Consider the following 21,527-nt stretch of genomic DNA (forward strand, 5'->3'; position numbering starts at 1 on the left):
TTTCTTCAAAAGAATTCTGGATACTCTTCTAACAAGGAGTATTCCACACATAACAGAAATATGCAATAACTTCATAGAATCTAACACACAACAAATAAAGAGCAATATACTGACACAGACTGCTCTTTTGAATGCAAGGAGTACATAAATCTAAGCACTTCTAGCACAAAACAAGGATACGTTGACACTCATTTTGACAGCCTTTTCCTCTCTTTTTAGGGATAATATCAAACAATCCACCTATAACTTAAATCATTTATAAATATTGAGCTAAATCAGATAGGACTTTCCTTAAAAGGCAGTGCAAAAATCAATCTGTCAGCAAACACTATCAGGAGAACAAAGCCAGCAAGCTAGACATGTGCCCATCACTTGCGTTTCCACTAATATAATCCATTGTGGTGATATTACCGGGAACTTCTAAAGTTAAAAGACACAATTCTCAGTGAATGCCTGGTGGTTGCCTCTTTGAAACGAACTCCAACTTTCAGTCCTGTATCTACTGGGTCCATTTGCACACCAGACAAAACACTAAGTGGTACCAGGTGGCAAGAGAGATAAATAACAGACCAGCCTCTTCCCTGTCTTCAGACATTTGCTGGTGGAGAGCGCAAAGACTCAGGGAAACAAGTATGGTCATATCAAAATGCATCAACAGTAAAGAAGGTATGCCTGAGTTGCTAGGAAGGATGATACATTTATAAGCAACAGATACATGTATAAATTTTTTTTTAAACCACAATTCTTACACTTACACAAAAACCTAAACTGGGATTGTCAGATTCAGTAGGAAAGGCAATCTTTTTTCCCTTGCATATGCTATCTTTAACACTTTTCTGAAGGCTAGCTTCACCCCTTGTGCCCATTAAAACAAATGACAAAGCTGAGGTCTTTAAATAAGCAGAGTTTTATTTGCAATTAGATTAATCAGGAGGACAAAAACTGAAAGTGGCTGAGTTTTGCATCATTTTTCCACTTTTTTTTTCTGACCAGAATTTAATCTCTAAGAATGTATTACTGGAAAAAAATGTGAGGACTTCTCAGACAAATAAAATCTTCCAGAGAAGCTGTATCACTTCATCACTAGAAGAGACAGTAGCTGAGTCTCTCAATGATTGTGTAAAGATTTTGTTACTTTGAGAGATGGCATAATCTGCATCTTCTGATAATTTTCAAGACTTGGTCACATTAAGTGCTAGCAACCTGATCTGCTATGATGCGATCAGAAGTTAGTGACAGCCCTCTTTCGAGTGAGAGGTTATAGAGGATAGCAAGCTGCCCCCTTCTGAAAAGCCTGGCTAAGAACTTATAACGCTATAGAGGAACATGGACATTTACTTTAATACCCAACTATAAATGAACTTCAAAGCAGACACAAGGTGTTGTATCCTGCTGTTAAGATCTCAGCCCTCCAGTCCTGTAAGGCCTCAGAGCAAAGAAACATCCCTCTAGGCCCACATCTTATCACCTGTCAGGGTAATTGATTAGGCAACCACATCCTCATCTGTTTTTCCTTCTTTCTATTTAGAGCTGTGAGATGGATATGCTGTCTCCTGAGGATGCACACAGTAAGTCTGAAGATGTTATGCCTACCCATGACCACTTGGTTCAATTTTTCAGGCATCACTTAAAGTCTTGGCTGTTATCTCCCTTCAGTTCCTCCAGTATAGGACTCCTCTTCCTCTGAATTCTGCAGGGACACCCTCCCTTTCTCCATCCCCACTCCAATCTTTTTCGCCCATTCCTTTTGATGGTAAGAAGTAGTGCAGAATGATCAACAGTATGGAACTGTCTCTTCATGCAGTCAAACAAGATCCTTCTTTATCCCCCACTCCAGTTCCTCCTCTTGACTTTCGGCATCACAGTTCCTTTGGCTGTACAATTGGGGCTGCACTGGCCTCCCTGTGCTCTCATGCTCTGGTGCTTCCCCATCAGCAGAGATGCTCTCACAAGTCATGCTTTGGGCAGTATTTGAACCTTGCTCAGCTACCAGTACTTTCAGAAGGTCTCCTGCTGTTACCCACGTGCACTTGGGTTGGCCTACTTACTTCCTCAAGTGCTAAGAAAGCTGCTCCCCTCAGAGAAGGGTTCACCTGCAATTCCTTTGTGGAGTGACTTCAGAGATGTCTCAGTTATTGTGGCTTCTCCTTTACTGCATATGGACAGTTCATAAAGTATTCTCCAATGAAATTACAGAAGAGTAAGTAGCTGCTCTGAAAAAATAATACTAAGACCCATTTTGCAGTTATGGGACTGCCTTCATTTCCTCTAAATGCCATACCCCAAGTTTTACAAGAATAAGTCTTACAAGAATTGATTACTTTAGTGGAACCAATTGTTTTATATGAGAAAACACTTCAGGTCAGTAAATCCAGATTTTTATATTAGTTAATGATACCGAGACATTTCACAGTGTGATAAAAATTCCACAGACAGAATGTATTTCCTTCTTAAGACCAGTAGATACTGGATGGCCACAGGATACTTCAGCACAAACAAAATAAAACAAATTTGACTTTGAAAATGCCTTAATGTTTTGCTGGTCAAAGAACACACCTTTCCTTAGATTTCAGGTTCTGAATTCTGCAGACAAATATCACACATCTGTTAACATCATTCTTGTAGAGTCTTTGGAGCGTCCCCTGCACAGAAACAATTAAGTGTTTTCCTTCTGCAGTTTCATCCTTGCTTGGGAAGACAGTGACCCCCATGTGCAAAGCAACCACTCTGGGTACAAGTAATCTGACTTCTGTCCATGGCTCTATTTCACCTTTCCACATCTGGCCTAAGCAAGTTAATGCTTCAGCTTTTCTACCTATTAAGTCTGATTCACTTCCTATGGACATTGAGATTTTAATTCATTATGGAGCATAAGGAAGTCAGATGACAGTATAGAGGCAATGGCACAAAGTCTGTATCAAGCCTGCCAGCCATTGGCTGATATCCATTAATGTGGCCACTTCCAGATGAAGGGCCCTGCTAACATGCTCCTTCCTGCCTATGACCTTTCCAATGCTTTTGGTAGGACTGAAAAAGCAGTCACTCTCCATGCATAGATCCCACTAAATTTTGCAGATTTCAAGACCCTGTTCTGGTTCTGCCCTGGCCATCTGCCTGCAGCTGCTGGAAGCTTACCCTGCCCTGTCCATGTGTTCTCTCCTTGTTGTCCATTTGCCAGGCTTCCTGGTGCTGCCCTTCAATGCCTATAGATATTGCCAGGAGTTTAGCAGAGATGTCCTGTCTATCCATGTGTTGATAGCTTTGCCACATTCTGGCTGCCTGAAGTTGTCCTGTACACCTGCTCTAAATGTATTCTCCAAATGGACTGTGCTGCTCCATTTCATGCTGCAATTTTTTTTTAATGCTTCCAGGAGAAATATGTTAAAATAATCACCATAAAAGAGATACTTGCTCTCTACTCAGCTCTGAAATCCTAATGGTGGAAAAATGCAGCTTATTTGCTCTAAAAGCAATACTGCACTCCAATAAAATGAGTATTTGGATGTTTCTGACTATCAGTATTGGAGGAAAATATCCCTATTTTTTAAGTTCAAATTATACCACTGAGACTCTCAAGGTTCCAAACAAGAAAACTGAGGAATATAATTGGGAAAATTTCTAAAACTGACTAAAATAAACTTCACCTAGTTAGTACAGTGAGGATAAACATATGCAACATTCAGGATTTGTAAGTTTTTTCTTAAATTGCCTTGCTTTATAGCATGCTACCAGCCATAACACTCAATAAAGACAAGCAGTGAAAGTTACAAATGCATTAATCACCAATAGCGTGTAGCAGGAAATCAAATAAAAATAAAAATGAATGATGGCGACAATTTACCCTCAACATGCATTCTAGCTCCCCATGTCAGTGCAAGATCATGTGGTGCAACTATAAGTCTGTATGGTGGGTGTTTTTTTGAGGATTGAAGGAGAGGTACACGATGCAAGTGGCAGAATGATGTGCACACACAAAAAAACATTGCTCTGTACACCAATAAACTATATGGCAGCAAACCAACCGTGCAATCACTAGTTATACTTTCCTTTTTACTATTTGCCTGTGGTTTCTTTTAAGCCCTTTATGACTTGTGCTACAATTTTTTAATAGTTATTTTGGTATTACAAATAACACACTCCCCCTGCCTTCAATTCCATACCTTTTCTGTTTGTACCCTTCAGCCTGTGCTCTCCTGGAAGGTTATTATAATCTTGGCATTCATCTGTTGCATTTCTTTCAGAGATTCCACATAAGCAAAATCTCTTGGCAGGAATACTCTTTGTCTAGTATTCAGTAACTTCTAAAATATAAGGAACGTGATGCTAAAATTAAGACCCTCTGTATTCTGTATTTTCTAATTATTCCATTCTAATAGCAACAGACAATGATAGTATAAAGCATAGCAATGATTAGCAGTGTATGCAGATTAAATGACTTCTAAATCACTAGGAAAAAAAAAGGAAATTTAGGAAGAATGGATGAAACAATATGATAAGGCCCTTTACTCTGGTACCTCATAGATTATATTCTTGCACTCAAGCATCAAAAATCACCAATATCACAAGAGAAACTGTGATAAGCTCACCATTCTTTTCTCTGCCCCCCTTTTCACTTACCTTCTGAGGGCTGAGGGGTCCCACAAGGGGTGGAAGGTGTCTTCAGCTCCTCCTGGGACTCTATGGATGCTGGGCTGATGCACTTGGGTACAGGTGAGGATGGAGCTGAAGGAGATCTCAGATTCAAGGACAGCTCACTTCTACCTCGGCTTATGCTCCGACTCTTCAGTTCTTTCTCATAATCCTCTGCTGCCAACTTCTCCAAGTATTTGTATCTGAAAGTTAAATTCCAAAGGGTTTCCGTAAAGAAAAAGGAATCTGTGGCTGATGCTTGTTTATGGATGAAACACCTGCAGAGAATGAGCTGACTTCCTGACACAAGGGATACAGCACTAAACTGCCTGCCTGCTCAATCTGCCAAAAAGTGCACACTGAAGCAAAGACCTGAAAAATGCTAAATTGCTTATTACAATACAAAAGAAAAACCCAGCAGAGTTAAAGAAACTTTAGATATAGTATTTTGTCTGCACAGTCCTTCCCCTTTTGGAAGCATTTGACTGTCCTGCTTTTCACTCTCCTCCTCCTCCTCCTCCTCCTCCTCCTCCTTCTCCTCCTCCTCCTCCTCCTCCCCCCAGCCCTCCCTCTCCAAAACTAAAATGGGAGGGAAAAAAACAAAAGAGAAGCAAAAAAACCTCCATCCAAATGCAGAGCCCCTTAATAGTGATGCAAATTTCCAGTCTGAGACTTGCTGTAAGGAGAGAAAAATACAGCAGATAAAAACAGATCTCCCTGAAAATAATACCAATAATAAACGTTTGGATTGACTATCTAAAGATTCTGAACCTGCTTCTATTTGCTCTGAGAGCAATGCACTGGAATTCACTTTGTTCTCTCCAGAGTCTACAATGGAAAGTTTTCTTTTCTTTTATTGTAAAAAATTTCTCTGCCGGACTCAGACATCCAATAGCTTGTACCTGACGTCACATGTAGTTTATTCATCAAAGTCACTTTAAAAGAACAAAGATACATCTGTTTTGCATTTTAGGCAGGCAGAACTCACTAACTGTTTATTAAGACCAGCTACCAATCATATTCTTCATAGTGTGCTTTATACATTTCGACCAAAATAACTTTGAAATATGTGCCTCTTCCAGATGTCTGCTAATTTTATCCACCATTATTTGCTAAGGAATAAAGTTATGAATACAGCTGGATCAGGCTTTAGACTGCTTGCCTTACCCACAAGTGAACTGTTAAACAGGTTAATCAAGACTACTGCTTATGTCCCTGAAACACTGTGGTCATCCTCCTATAACCCACTGTTGTAAACACTTCATAATGGGGAACACCTCTCCTCCCCGCTTCTGCCTCACTGACAGCCTGAGTTAGTGTATGAGCATGCACAGAAAAGCAGGCAGGGGAAAGAAGTCAGCCATATGTGCTAACAAACATGCTTAGTGCATATGGTAGCCACACATGCATGCACATTTGCAAATATCCATATAGAGCACAGAAACATGTCTTTGAAGAGCAGTCCTCATGTTTTCAGAGGCAATTTGCCTTATTGCAAACAGCAATAATGAAGAACAAACTCATTTTCTTTTATTCCTCCAGAGGTATGCACAGGCTTTGAACAAATTCTGCAAGAAAAAGACTCTGGATGAAAATATAACAAGCTACATACTTGTATGGTTATAAAATAGGAACTGTTTACAGTTCTAACATGAAGCCAATTCTTGAGAATGAATTTTGCCTTTTCAATTGAGGAGAAAGCCTTTCTCATCAGCGTGGTGTGCTGCTACAGTCCATGAAGCCACTATTTCTTTTGATGTTGGTCACTTACGTACTGCACGTTCCACCTCCTCACAGGCTGAGCAGATGGGACTTCAGACTCATAAAGAGCCATTCCAGTTGATCACTCAGACCAAATAGGTAAAGCCCTGCTGGCTGCCGCCAAGAGGGGTTAGCAGTGTGACAACAGACTACGACAAAGATCTGGATGGCTTCTTCTATAATGGGGGAAGCTACAATGTTTTATTATCCTCAGCAATTTTTCAGCTGCTTTAATATTTTAGGTTCTGTATGTCCACTGCACAGTCAATCAGCAAGGCAGAGGACTATCATCAAGAGAAAAATCTTTCAAGAATCATTATTAACACTTCTCACTTGATAAATTACATTATTTAGGTTATTTTTGGTTTCTGATCAATATCTTAACAGCACATGAATGCCAGCATCAAATATGCAAGGTCTCATGAAGACCAAAATCTGAAGGAGTTGAAAGGATAGGCTACCATACCTCTGCTATAGGGTTGGCACATTGCCCCTGTATATGCTGCCATATTCCTTTAAAACATGGAAACCTGCAGACATCATCACACCTGTGCTGACTCTTCTCTATAGACAATGATCCAAACATCTGCAGGCTATTCTAATGAACATGACACTGCATTTATCATCTTCAAGTAGATGAAATTATCATTGTGAATTCTCTAGGTCTCCGAGCAATACCCTGAGAGCAACTTAAAATGTTTATGCACCAACAAAATAATGGGGTGGAGAGCATTTGGGCTGTATCTCACATTAGAAAGGGCTTGGGAGCTCACCTTTCTTGGCTTTAATTTTAAATTACCACTGAAAAACACCCAGCCAAGAAAAGCAAAAAGGCCTCAAACTATAAAATAGCAAGAACTGATATGGAGAAAACATACAAACCCGTTTTTAACTAGGATTTTAGGCACCTTGACTATAGGATTTTCTTACAGTCTATACACTGTTCTAAAATTAGTCAACATGCAACTTCCTATCGGACATAAAACTTCGTTTTGCAAAGGTATTTATTAAAAGAGTAGTTACAGAACACCAATGCAATGAACTACTGGTGCAACACTTCACTTGCAGAAGTTTCCTCCAATATGTATGTGCTGTCAAAGCAAACACGTCTTTCTGCTTTATGAGTGAGGACTGATAGTTTAACATTCTAGTTCAAAAGAGCCCTAAGGATAAAGAAACATTCCTAACGACCTAATGAAATTCTCTCAGATTGCACAGCAGTGGTGCACTGCTGGTGAACATTTCCCCAAAAATAATCCCGTTGGCATGTTCCCTGACAGCTCGGGAACTTGCTTCTAATTTGTTTCAAACCTTGCACATGAGCATGTTTGCTGAAAAGGTTTTACTCAGCTCAGAACAGTGTATGACGCTTATATGCTCAGATGCATTTCATTTCAGAAGATGCTTTAAACTATTTGTAATTGTTTTGACTGGAAGGACAAAGGAAAGCCCATCCACCTTTTCTTACTCTTAGAGATGTCAAAATGAATTTTTTTTATTAGCTACTTTGGCCACAATAGACAAGACTTCAGGCTGCAGAAACAAACTGTCTCCTCTATGGTGATTTTATGAAAAAAACCCACAAAAGCAACCAATAAAAAAATCTCCAAAAACATAACAACACAATGATTTCTGAGATGACTGCTCTCTTATTTTGATAATATAATTCCAATTCATGACAATCCAAAATTATTTCCAGAAAGTAATCTCTAGAGAACCATACAAGCTGAACTGAAGCACTCTGGATGATTTTTCATCTACCATTTGTACAGTAACTTGCATATTTTCCAGGTAAAAACAAGCAGTCCCTCCAGGATGTAATTACTAGCAGAGGTAGAGATGAAGCTACTGAAAGGCAAAGGTCTTTAGTTGAGTATTCCTTGAAAAATGTGCTTTCATAAGCACATAGCTCCCAGCCTAGCCCAGAGTTTCTAAACTATTTAATTGAATTTAAAAAATGGAAAAAAACCCCAAACCCTCAGTCCCTTTAAATATGCTATTTAAATAAAACTAAAGCAATGTCCCAATGATAAACATTGCTAAGCTTTGTAATTTACTCACTGATGTTTAAAGAGATTGGCAAAGAAAACTTGGCTCTGAAAGATAAAAATATGCTGGGAGTGGGTCAGAACCATTTCCATCAGACTGTCACTGCAGTTTTGCAATGCTTGTGACCCCAGTTTCCCTTATCCTCACTTGCCTTTTCTGACCCTCTAGAAAGCTTGGGACCCACTGGGTGAGAAAGACAGGCCTATTCAATTTATAACTCTACTAAATTTGGGCAAATTTCCGAGGCAAATGGGGTAAGCTCATTTCCCACACAAATAGATAAAAGATAGATCATCCATCATTCTTATGCATTCCAGTCTCACTGCTCTTCATTTATTGCTGTGCTTACAGCTGGACTTCATTCTCCTCTTTAATTTAACAACTTCTTTCTTATAGAAGTCTTTTGGAATAAAAGTGTTCCGTGCAAGCAGAATTAAAAATGTAAATACATGACAGCTCCACAGTAAAGAATACAGGAAGTGCAAACAACAAAAGGGAAAGATGGATGCATTATATACAAACCTCTCTTCTCTTGCTTGTCTTAATTCTTCTCTTTTGTCTAAATAATCACGGCTAAAAAGGAATTACAGTAAATTGCAGCAGGAACAGAAGAACAAGGTAAGTGGTAGAAGTATAAGTAAGTACAGTAGGAGAAATCAAGAGCAGTACAAACAAACTGATTAGAGGCAATGAAGGTTGTTGTCGACAAAAAAATGTTTGCTTTTGCAAAACCAGCTGAAAAACGTGTGTGTGCTTATTCATGTACACACCACAGGTATGTGACACCAAATTTGTAGTTCAGAAGGTCATTAAAAGTAATTATAAAAACCCCTAAGAAATGAAAAACTTGAAGCACTCTTTGAAACCTGGTGTCTAAAATTAGACACGAGGAACTGCATTTTAATTCTTAATGACCTAGCACATTAGTGGCTGTTAAACCATTCCTGATGTGCTCCATCTCAGAAAGCCCCAAAACAGTGACTGCAGCACCTGGCAGGCTAGACTAAGGCAGGGAGAACACCATATTAGCCTTCTTTCTAGGGGATCTTTCCTCAGTGTGTTTTAGTTGCTACAGCTGGAAACAGGACAGCGAAGTGGCATCACTGAGTAGGACAATTCTTCATTCTTAGAAAGTGTGTGTGGGATCATTGCACAGATAACAACCTTTCACTTATTTTTCACCCTGAATTTTCGATACAAAACTTCTATGTCAGCTGCTGCTCCCACAGCTCCTCAGGTAACCCACATATTTAACTTTTGCCAAGTCAACTTTGCTGGATGCTGGAGCACTGTGATTTCAGGCAGGCCTGCCACATCCACAAACATGGATGCAAATTTAACTCAGAGCACAGAAGAACCCAGTGAATGTCTAGCCTATCTTGATACCACAGCAAGATAGTTTCTTCCAATATATTCTTAATATTTTGTTGAATCTGGTAGACAAAACTGATGGGACCTTCACCTTATCTGTTAAGATTCTTCCATAGTTTAAGCTGTGAGTACCAGAAAGATTTCCAGAACTATTCTTTTTATTAATAACCACTATTATTTCTCTTTATATTGTGTCATTAAGTGAATAACTTATCAACTGCTACACCAATAGCTATCAAACATCTGCTTGCAAGTGCTCTTTGAAAGTCCATTAACAGGGAACACACATTACTGTTTTAGGCTATCTCCACATGCTTTGAATCCTGAACTGGTTATACTTTTATCGTAGTTTCAGAATATTCTAGGAATTTTTCAGCAGGCAAATTTTAACACTACTCTTTCCCTTCTGACAACTTCCACCCTTTCCTAGAGCTGAAAAATAGCCATTGTATTTTAGGACATATTATTCTATATATGCAATAGGTACAACAGTCCTTCTAATGAGAAAAATGTTCATTCTCTAAAGCTTTCCTTTAGTTAGTAATAGCTTATGAAGCTTTTTAGCAACTCTCCTGATCCTCCAGCTCTTTCACAACTGGTGATGCTCCCCTTTAAATTATCCTCAATTCGTCAGTGATGGTGCCAGAACCTAGTGCAATGTTCTCAAGGCAGAGTTGGAAAGAATGAGATAACAAATGAGTCATGATGGTAAATCCAGTACTGCCCGCGAGTTTAAAGACTGAATTGCAAGTGCTATTTTTAATCAAAAATATATCTTCAGAGTCTGGGTTTCTAGTCAGTCTGATGATATGATAGTGCAATCCCAAGAACTCTTATGAAACTGTCAATGACTGCTTGCTGTGGCTTTGTCCTCCTCTTGCCAGACTGTTTAATCAACTGTGGGATGCTGTCTGTCTGCAAAGATTGGTGTCTTTGGAGACCCTCTGCTCAAACAGAAGTCACAACTTTTGTGTGATCACAGAACTCAAATCCAGAAGATCAAAACACTGGGCATCAGAAAATCCTCTTAAATAAGTTGTTTAATTAACCAGTTTCTTACTCTGAAATAGTGGGATAAAATGTATGTTTTGATTTTTTTTTCTGACTTTAAGGAAGCTCTTTTAGTGACAGAACGACTACTGCAGCCAACCTCTACTGAAATGTGCAGATCTGTTATTCAAACAGGTCAATCTGCCAAATGCCCTGTTGGCTTTCTCAGTCTGGGAGTTTCTCTTTAGAAAGATCATGTTGGCGGTCCATGGAAGTCTGCTGCAGCCTGATGAAAGCACTTAGAGGGAGAGTTTTTGGAAGAGGCTTGAAGACTGAGACCTTATTGTTTCTGTTTCAGGAGAACTTGGGCAGCTGTTGGCTGCTAAAGATCCTATTATGGTGCTCTTCCACCTTCCCTCTGCCTCTCATTTCCTTCTAAACTAACTATCTTCTGGAGCCAGCAGAGTATCAATCAAGTAACCAACCAACCATTCGTAAGTTACTCCTCTTCCCAAATTCACAGAATCATAGCCTGTTTCCACTTCTTACTAAAGAGATGATTACAGTGAAAACAATCCTGCATACTAATAAACAAGCTCACATGAAACCTTGTGCCATCTTTTCCATAACTACCAATTCTATGGATACAAAACACTTGTCTTATTATTCTTTAGGTTATTACATTAAGTCTTTTAGCTACTAAAAATAGATTTACTTTTCAATCCTGCTTATGAGGAAACAAATTTGTTTCTTAGTATGCACACTTCAGACTGTAGGCAAACCATTTCAGGTATAGACTCCATATCTATCCTTACCCACTGCAGTCTTTGCTAATATCTGTGCTGAGATTTCCAGGCATGGATTTAAGAGGATAAGGGGGCTTGTCTCTTACTAATCTTAGGGAGCATACCACAGGATCCCACATCATAAAACATTTGCTCAGATGTGAGTCCTAGCTGTGGCCTTTCTCTGGCCATGATTTGAACAATGATTTCGATAATTACTTCCTGACAGTTGCTGTTTTCAGGAGGAAGAGACATATGTTCAGAAAAATGGGAAAATAATAAAAAAAGCACTAACACATAGCCTAAGACAGCAGAACCTTTTTACTTTGCGTAACAGAAAAGCAAAAAGATGTTTCAGAGCTGTCTCTTTCACCTTTTTTGATACCTTTGTCCCACTGTTCCACCTTCAAACCCTATGCCTCACTCAGATTATAATTTGTCAACTATATTAGCTAATAAATACGAGCCTCTGTATATACCAAGACAGCATAATTAACAAGTACATAGCTGCCTTTAAAAAAATTCCTTTTTTATAAAATGCCAAAATTCATGACTTGTTTAATCTATTAATTCTTAAGAAACTTCGATCAAGAAAGGTATCTAAAGGGACAAACTATTCATCAGTTCAATTTTTTTGCAATTGAATGTCTCAGTGATTCACCAATCTATCACACAGGTAAAGCAAGAGATTGAGAACAAATTTGGGTCCTACTTGAATTTGTTTCTTTCTTCACGTTCTATCCTTTGCAACCTTTCTTCTCTCTCCTGACGCCGTCTTTCTCTTTCAGCTGCCAAGGACTCCTGGTGCTGCCGAAAGGATGATGTAAGGAGACCACCCAAAGCTGGCCTGAAGAAAGGGAAGATCAGATTTCTCAGTGTCACTTTTATTGATTATACTGGCAAAAAAAGAGTAGCAATCATTCAGCAAGTAACATAATCCCAACCAGCAGAATGACACGGCAATATTTATGTATGGATCTTTCAAAGCACTAGTGAAATGTCTTCTTGCTAAATTGATTATAGATACTGTGATGTGCTTAAGAACAACACTTTAGGGTAGGTTTGTTAAATTGCCAAATTTCCAAAGCACAAATAAAGTACATGTAAAAGTTCTTCACTCTATTTCCACTGCAGTAATCTAAATATTTTTTTTAAATTTATAAACCTGTTGACACAAAAGCTTAATCCTGTAAAGGACTTTTGGAATTGTAAAAAAAAAACCCCTGCAATACTTTTTCAGCACAAACACATTATGCAATGATGTTAAAACCAGATGTGTCACAAACACCTGATAATCCTGTATAGAGAAAAACAAAAGCAAAGCAAGCAAATGTCATAACTGCCCTTCTGAATTTGAATGCCCTCTTAAGTAGGAGCGTGTTTTTCCTTTATACATTAACAAATTCACTTATGATGATTGTTCATGACGTGCTGCAAGAGCAAAATGAATCACATGTAAGAACAAATCAGTAAAGCTCACAGGGACAGTCTTCTCAAACTGTTCTTGAGAACAGTCAGAAATTATAGCCTCTACAGAAAAGATGTTTCAAATATATAAAGCTACATTTACATTCATTTATAGTTTGCTGTTGACATGGATTTTTTATTGGTTTTACTGCAAGTACTACTTCGGCTGGGAGAGCAGGTCCTCTCACATAGCCTTCCCCCAGCATGGTGGTAGTGGTACCACCAGCCCCTCACATGGCAACAGAGTGACCTCAGAGCAAGTGTCTTTGTCTCTTAGACAGAAAAAAATCTGTATTGTACAGGGTAGCTTTATGCAGATCCACACTGATTGAATTAAACTGATAAAATCAAAAAGACATAACTCATGTAGAGCGGTTTCTGTGCATTGTTGTAACATGAGTTTTGCAATGAAAGGATTAATGAGAGAAATAGATACTGCCTTTTCCAAAAAGAAACTAAACTCTGCCTAGAGGAAGGTTTCTTAACCAGTAATACAAACCTGAATAAATTTTCATTATTTTTAAGAACTCAGACCCTTTCCCTTATTTATTTACTTACCTATGGCTGCACAATGCAGGCATTTAGTATAATGGAATAAGTTCACTAGTGAAAATAGGTGCCAGAGAAGACAAAAACATTAATGCAAACCTATCTTCCCTTAGTGTCTATGTCTGTATAAGGAAGAACACCACAAAACATAGCCATTTCAGCCCCACTGGCAGCGGAGCAGTATGAATATAATGTCAATAATTTCAATAAATTGAATTTCAATATGTCATATCCCACCCGCATAAACATTACATAAGATGGTATAAAACTTGATTATTCTGTAAGCCTCGCTGCTGGCACTCCTCCAGAGCTACAGTATCAATGCTGGATCACACTCAAAACCATAAAAGTCTCTAATATGCTTCAGCACTAAGAAAAGGGGAAAAAAATCCTCAAACGCTGACAGTCAAGTACGTGTGGTGAATTTTCCCTTGAGCCTATTTTAAATTTATTTTAACTTTTGACCTCTTAGTGCATGTTGCAAGAGAAAGCTCTCAGCAGAAACAGTAGCATCACTGTACTGAATTCAAAAGCTAGAGCTCCATCCCTGCCATAGCATGAGACCCCATGGCTATAAGGTTGGATATTACACCAGAAATTGCACTTGGAAGGGGAAAACTGGACAATGTTTCCAAATGAAGACATGTGGAAATAAACTGGGAGAGATGGCAAAAGAGGGTCCCTATCAAGTCTATGCTCTTATCTGTTCTGTGTACTCAGCTCGATATCCCATCCTGTCCCATCCACCTGCCATAAAGTCTGTAAACTCCATTTAGAGTCAAGGGAAGGTATGACTTAAAAACACCTGAAGGAAATTAATGGGAAGGATGGGGTGATGCTGAGAGACCAAAGGACTGATCGTAGATCTGCACAGCATCTAGGAGGTTGGAAACCGTTGGCTCTGACTAAGCTCTTTGAGGCTCCACAATAAATACACACTCTTATTCATGGGATTACAGGGAAATCACATGGAGATGCATAATTTAGTCCTGCAGATGGGATTCTAACCGAACCCTGGTAGTAAAATGCCTTCACATGCCAAAACACCTTGTTTGGAGGTTTGATATAGCATAGTTTGGCTAGTGTTGCTCACTTGAGTAAAATCTGCAGATGTATGAACAGCAGCTTTACAATCTAAATAAAAGATCCACAGCCTTATGTCCAGAAAGAAAGATAATGTTTAAGAAACTGAATATGTTAGCTTGCCGCCTCTTTGAAATTAACCAAATCAACAATAATTAGACAAATCTTGGCATTTCTGTATTTCCCACCAGTTATGAGTCCATACTTGATCTGAATTACAAGCTACAATATAACATGCATAAACATGCCTGATTCAATTCCTTTGTCCCAAACACAGTCATATTGTGTACAACAGTTTATTGCATGAAATAGTCAAAACTAACAGTCAAAGCTGGAAGAAGGTTCTGTTCATACAGGTCACAATTAAACAGACATAATTAAACAGGAAAATAGCCAGCCAACTCCTTGTGTGGCACCGACTTCTTAAAGCACAGATATTTAAGTTTTGGGTCTTCAGCCACATTTAGAAAAGGGCAGGCAAAGAAACAGTACTGATAGTCTGAGTTAGTGGTTAGGAGTTGACCCTGCAGTGGCCAACCCACTGAATCAGACACATCTGCCCTCGGTGAAGACTCTGTAAAGAGGAATCTTTACAAAACACCTCACACCAAATGCTGAGATGATTTCCCCTATGAAACTCAGAGCTTCACTGCTGCCATATAAGACTGTAACTCAACTGCTGTTTGGGTGCATCAGTACCGTTTTTAATATGAACTGCAACCATAAATGAACAGAATTTAGTAAACTCTATCATTAATTTTCTACATGTGCATGAACCAAACCTGTAGTAAACAGGGTGTACAAACCCTTAAAACAGCCAGAGGAAAAGCAAGCATTAATAGGTATTCCTCAAACACTCTAAACAGTTTGAAAAGGGATTTGTCTATGTATAGTTTGTCTACAAAATCTGATTTTTGTTTCTGTATTCCTCTGGCAATAACACTTAAAGTCAATGTTCGCTTCCAGTGACCTCATACTTGAATTGCAAATGGCAGCAGGACTTGCCAAAACAGCTGGTGGGAAGGCTTGGGCTGAGCCTTTGGGCAAGTCTGTTGCTTTGATGCTGTTTGAAGGGTGACAGTGCCTTCAGGCCCCAGGAATTTTTAAGTCTTATTGCTGTAGGCTGCATTTTAAAAATGGGTAAGCAAGGAAAAAAATCTGGCATTGAATCAAAGGTGATAAGAGACTTTAACAGAAAAGAGTATGTGAATACTCAATGAAAGCATAATAGAGTGATCACTCATAAAACAGGGTTATAGCTAATATTTGCCAGCATTTTAAAGCTGGTGTCATATATTACCAGCTGGTAATATTAAACATTTGTTCAATTCCACAAATACAATCCAGAAGGATGCTTACTCTGACTACTATTTTTAGACTTGTAGAGAATGTAAGGCTATTAAGAATAGACTGTTAATATAAAAAATGCTAAGAAAAGCTTTCTTATGTCTGCTGTTAATACCAGTAAAAGCTAAACAAGCTTTGTTATTACATTCTCATTCCAAAAAGAAAACACACAACAAGAATATGTCTAGGGGATTTGTGAATAGAGCTCCACAACACAGCATTGGGACCTGGGGTCAAAGGGGTCATTTTGTTACTTACCTTGCTGGAAGAGACAGGAAAACGAAATAATAGGGGAATTAAAAAAAAACAAACAACACAACAACAACAACAAAGAAAAAGAAGGCAACAAAACTAAAAACAGGGCAGAGGATAAAAAGCCAAAACATTGACTGTAGACCCAAACTCTTCTGAATAAAAATTCAGATAACCTGACCTACAGCATTTAACACAGCACTGAATTAATAATAATTATTAGAAACACAAATTCGGGCAGATACAGCATATCTCATACTTTTTTGCAAGTACTTAGAGTTTCCTGACAATACTCCCTCACAGACTATATATTTTGAAGGGGAATATGTGACCTGAATTTCTCTGATCTTGTTGCAAACTGAAGAAAATGTTTCTGTCTTACTCTAAGCCACTCAATTGCAGCAAAATTGCAATTCTGAACCTCAAATGTTCTTCATTCACAAAAGGTCTGAAACACTCTTTTGTGGCTGCATTTCCCTGTGCCTACCTGAAGTTTTAAATTTTGCTAAATAGGTATCTCTAGGAAGAATATAAAATACAAATGTATAATTTTAGGAGTTAAATTAAGAGAACACTTATGACAGGAAATCCCTTTAGGCCACAAGGTTAATATTCAGGATTGTCTTTAATATAACATGGGTCAGAGTCATTAATAACTTTAATAAGGAAGCACTAATTGCCTAATTTTGCAAAGTGCTCCTGTTTCACCAGTCATGGAATTGCTACAGAGAGGGAACAACAGTCGGCAGCTCCTACTCAGGCCTTAAGTAACTCTAAATGTCTCTTGGCTTTAACAAAATAAATCTACTTTCCAGCTCAGAAAGAGACAAAAGGGGAGGCAAAGCTGCCAAGAGCCATATTGCTTTTCACAGTTAAAGAAACTCTTAGTGTGTTATGTCTCCCTACATGACATGGCAAATTCAAAAGCATGTTGACATAAGATTTTGCAAACAGACTAAACATTACTTGAGGAATCTTTACAAAACTTCTCTCAAAAATAAACAGAAAATTGAGAGATAAAACTACCGACTAATGCTTCCTTTGAGAAAGAAACTTGAGCGGGACCAAGAGAAGAACTGATTCATGTTAGACTTTTAAGTGGCATGGGGGACTACCCAAAATAAAGCTTCAGTGGGGCAGAGCCTCGCAGAGCCCAGACAATGCACACGAACTTCCTACATACGCTCTCTTCTTGCAGCCTGACCTCTACAGATTTTTTCACTGTGTTTCTTCTCCATCCTCATGCGAGTTACAAGTTGCCTGGAATCGACTTGCAGAGCCAACATGTGGATCCAGGCTAAGGTGGGTGTCCCCTGAGCACCAGCACTGCACACCGAGTGTTCAGCCAGCCACACGCTGCAGTCTGAAACTGTAACCCAGTTCATGCTTCTGTTTAAACATATGCCCTGTGATGAATCCTACAAAGCTGCAATCAAGAATATTGCTTACACAGTAGTTCAACAAGCAGCTAGACCATTGTAAGCCACCACTGCCTTCCAAATTGTAAATCATCAAGTAATTCCTAAGGTCATTTTTCCTCTTAAAATCTCAGCAATAAAGTTGAGGCTTTTGCCCTGGGCCACTATTACCAACTACCAAGCTATGCCTTCCTCATTATGTTATTCAGAGTGAAAGATGTGCTTGGCATTTACCACGAGAAAAAATGGTCTCTAGCCTAAGAACCCAGAAGTACATATTAAGACACACAGAAATAATAGAAAGACAAAGAAAGACAAGCTGTTCTTGTGAGAGCAGCAGCTTTGCAGGCTGTATAGTAGATTTTATTTCATAGGTTCCTTGTTTTACCTTAGTGCTTAACAGCTGCAGTGAGGGAACTCCAGAGTGCAGATTAGTGAAAAATAGTTAATGAAAAAAAAAAGAAAAGAAAAAAAAGAGAGAACTTGTTGAGAAACTTCACCCAGCAGCATCTACCTGGTGCTGTTAACTACTGAGATTTTTAATTTTAGCAGACAGTCTAACTGAAAAGCTGTTTGCAACTTTTTGTGTGCATGTTTTTTTTGTTCGGTTGCTTGACTTTGTTGGTTTTGTTTGGTTGTTTTTTCTTTTCTTTTAAAGAGACAGCAATTTGAAAGAAAGCACTGGATTGCCAGCAAATTGCTGTTTCAGGCACCTGGAGAGGGAATAAAACTCAAAAGAAGAGTCTGTTGTAGTTTGAGATTATTATGTAAATTCTCTCCCCTGCCACTAACTGCCCATGCCAGCAGTTAACAAAAGAAGTAGTTAACTGCTGATCACTTGGATGGGGGCAGGTTTGTCTCTTTTGTTTTTGGGGACATCTTTCCTTTCTTAGCTCGAGGAGGAACGCGGGAGCAGTGGCTGCCGAGGAGGGAAGCTGCTCTGCTGGCTACTGCTGGGGCTTCTGGCTGAGACGCTGTTTTTTTTCCTTGCCGCGGCTGTTTCTCCTGGTTCCTGCATCTGGAATCCCGGCCTCTGTTCCAGTCTGACCACCGCCTGCACCGTCACGGCCTGCCCGCCCCAGCTGGGGCAGTGACCCGAGAGACAGAGGTGTGCAGCTGCTTTTGCAGGACACATGGTGGTTACCCACTTTCAGCTTTCTTTGTCCTTCATCTGGGACAAGAGACACAGAGTTCATCTGAGAGCTCACCACTCGTCTGTCTCGCTGGAGAGGGACTGGGAACTACTGGGAACTTACTCCACAGCCAGCCGGACTGTGACATTTGACACTGCTTAAGTATAACTTTCCTTCTGGAGGAAAAACCTGCTGGGTTTTGTTGTTGTTTGGTTTTTTTTCTCTCTCTTGTGGTGTTGGGGAAGCGGTTTGCACTAGTCTGTTTACATATATATATATTTATATATCAGTTAAGAACAGTTATCCTTCTTATATTAAAATTCCTTTTTTCTTAAATTTGATAAAGAGTGGCGTGATTATTGTGGAGGAGGCCCCCTCCCCCGCTTGTGGGTAAACATTTTGTTTTTTCCCCTCAAACCAAGACAGAGTCTTTGCAGACTTTTGCTGCACTTCACGTTTAAGCTTCAGGTTTGGTGTTTAAGTGTCAGTGGAGAAAAAATCACCTATAATCTAGGCATGCTAATCTCAGTGTCTGTCACCTGGTTTAGAAATAAATGCTTGAAGGTATATTTCCTTTGAAAGATACATAAGAACATGGAGATGAACACAACATTCAAGACCCTCCAACATGGGAGCCCAAAGTAATGTATTGCTGTAGATCACAAAGCAAATAAGATGGAAAACACATTAAAGGATGTGAAATATATTTCATATTTCTTGAGCTTATTTTCTAATGTTCTGAAAAGTTGGAGATGCTTCAAACAGGAGCAACCTGCAAGCCCCATAGTGGGCCTTTACCAAGATTGGAAACTTGGAAAAACTTCTGAGGGACTAGCCAGAGGTGAAGACTAAGTTCACAGTGACTGGCCAAGAGGCTCAAGAAGTCGAGGTTTGCAAGCTGAACTTTCTGGCATTTGATTTAACAGAAGCAAGGGAATGGGGACTATGAACTCCTGCTCCTTTGGCACGCAGGCCCCTGAGAAGGCTTTTCGAGCTAGTCTAACTGTACTACTGTTTGACTACCAAGCCCAGTGGGAACTGTCTCCTGGCAAATGCATCAGAAGAAACCTACCTTGGCAAACACGGCAGCAGGATAATTTTCTGGCAGTGGAGTGAATTAACCTGGTGCTGAATTCAGGAACTCTTACCTTAGAAGTTAGACACCTTTGTGGTGTCTTCTAGGGTGTCTTCTACACTTGACACCCAAAAGCACACTATGAGGGAGTGTGAAGCTTTGTAAGTAATGACTTTTCTGGTTCAGCTACAGATTCCATAGTGAAGCTTTCAGTTTGAGTGACTGTCTTAGATTCAGAGTCTGAGAAGGCAGTCTTTGGCTAGCCAGAAATATCCTTGGTATGAGCATAAGGCATGGAAATACAGACTAGTCCTACAACACCTTCTGCCCCAAGGCAACGTGGCATCTCAGAGGGAGAGAAAAGGGGTTTGTCTCCCTAGTCTGCTTCAGTCATGTCCTGCTCCTCCTCTTTGTTACCAAAATTTATAAGCTTATGCAACTGAGAAAGACTTTTTTTCTTTATTAACTGGGAAGAGGAAGTTAACTGGTGATTTAAGTTGTGAAGAATGGGAGCAGTATATTTATGAAACAAAGCCGTCTTTGGCATTTGAAAACAGGCAGACTGGGTTATCCTTCTTATGCATTAAGAGCAAATTTCAGAAGCAGAGAGATACAAGAGAACCAATACACCCCTCCTTGTCTCCCAGTGAAGGGCTGAGCAGAAAGTGCCCTGCAATTTGCCCTCCTTCAGCAGGCTTCCCATGGTTGCAATATGCATTTCAGAAACATGGCTCTCCACAGGGAACCCAGGGAAATGAGAGAGAACAACAGTAGTGCAAGAAGTTGCCAAAAGGCCACAGCTGAATTTAGAAACAGTCAAGTAAGCCTTTTCTTCTGCTGTACACTCAGAAATATATAGATGATGTGGATTTCAAAGAACAAAATTCAGCTACTTTTGCACTGAATTATACTGCTCTTATGATTCCCTACTGATCTTAGCCAAAGAGGGTTTTAAAACTATGAATGTCAAAATGTCAACCACACTGCTTCCTTCCACCTTAGTTGTAGCTCTTGTTTACATAAGCAAAATGCAGCCAAGGGTTGGAAAGGCCTGTCAGAGCAACTAAATGGAGCATGAATAATTTTGCTGGTCACTGCTCTAAATGCTGCTTCTTCCTTCCTCCTCATTCTTGAAGGTCAGATAAACGGTACCAAGAACTGTATCTGAAGCTCTTCCCTGCATGATAAAAGACAGGAGTCTTTCTATGAAAGCTTTGGATAACTAGTCATAAGCTGAAAGCAGAAAGCTCACCTTGGAGCTAACCATAGATATGCATCTGCTTCTTATCAAGTGTCCTCCTCTCCCCACCTCATCTTTTAACTTTTTTTTTGGTGTTTGAATCCATATAAATTTTTACCATCAGGAGGTAGAAAATAATGTTTACCTAATCTAAGACAAACATCATTCATAGAAGACTGTGAAAATTTCCACAATATATTCCATTTACTAATTAGTGCCGAGCATTGCATCAGCCTAATCTCCAGTAAGCAAATTCTATCCATCAACCTCTATGTGGGCACTTCTGCAATGCAGAACATTTCACTTCAGCACAATGAAATAAAAGCAGGCTTCTGCTCTTCTTCAAAGCAGTCCCTTCATTAGAGCTTGCTGAACTAT

General features: G+C 39.3%; 1 protein-coding gene across 6 annotated transcripts in view; it reads right to left on the minus strand.

Annotated features, from left to right (window-relative positions):
• FHOD3 (formin homology 2 domain containing 3) overlaps window positions 1-21,527 on the minus strand; it is a 390,828-nt gene that overhangs the window by 71,693 nt on the left and 297,608 nt on the right. For 4 of the 6 annotated variants that reach the window (XM_071553605.1, XM_071553602.1, XM_071553607.1 and 1 more), the window contains 3 exons: window positions 12,298-12,432; window positions 8,962-9,012; window positions 4,618-4,832 (listed from right to left, as the gene is read on the minus strand). In XM_071553605.1, coding sequence (XP_071409706.1) covers window positions 4,618-4,832; window positions 8,962-9,012; window positions 12,298-12,432 — 401 coding nt within the window. The remainder of the gene's footprint in view (window positions 1-4,617; window positions 4,833-8,961; window positions 9,013-12,297; window positions 12,433-21,527) is intronic. The other 2 variants (XM_071553603.1, XM_071553608.1) reach the window with 1 other exon arrangement.

The sequence above is a fragment of the Pithys albifrons genome, chromosome 4 (assembly GCF_047495875.1).
Source record: "Pithys albifrons albifrons isolate INPA30051 chromosome 4, PitAlb_v1, whole genome shotgun sequence".
Lineage (NCBI taxonomy): Eukaryota > Metazoa > Chordata > Aves > Passeriformes > Thamnophilidae > Pithys > Pithys albifrons.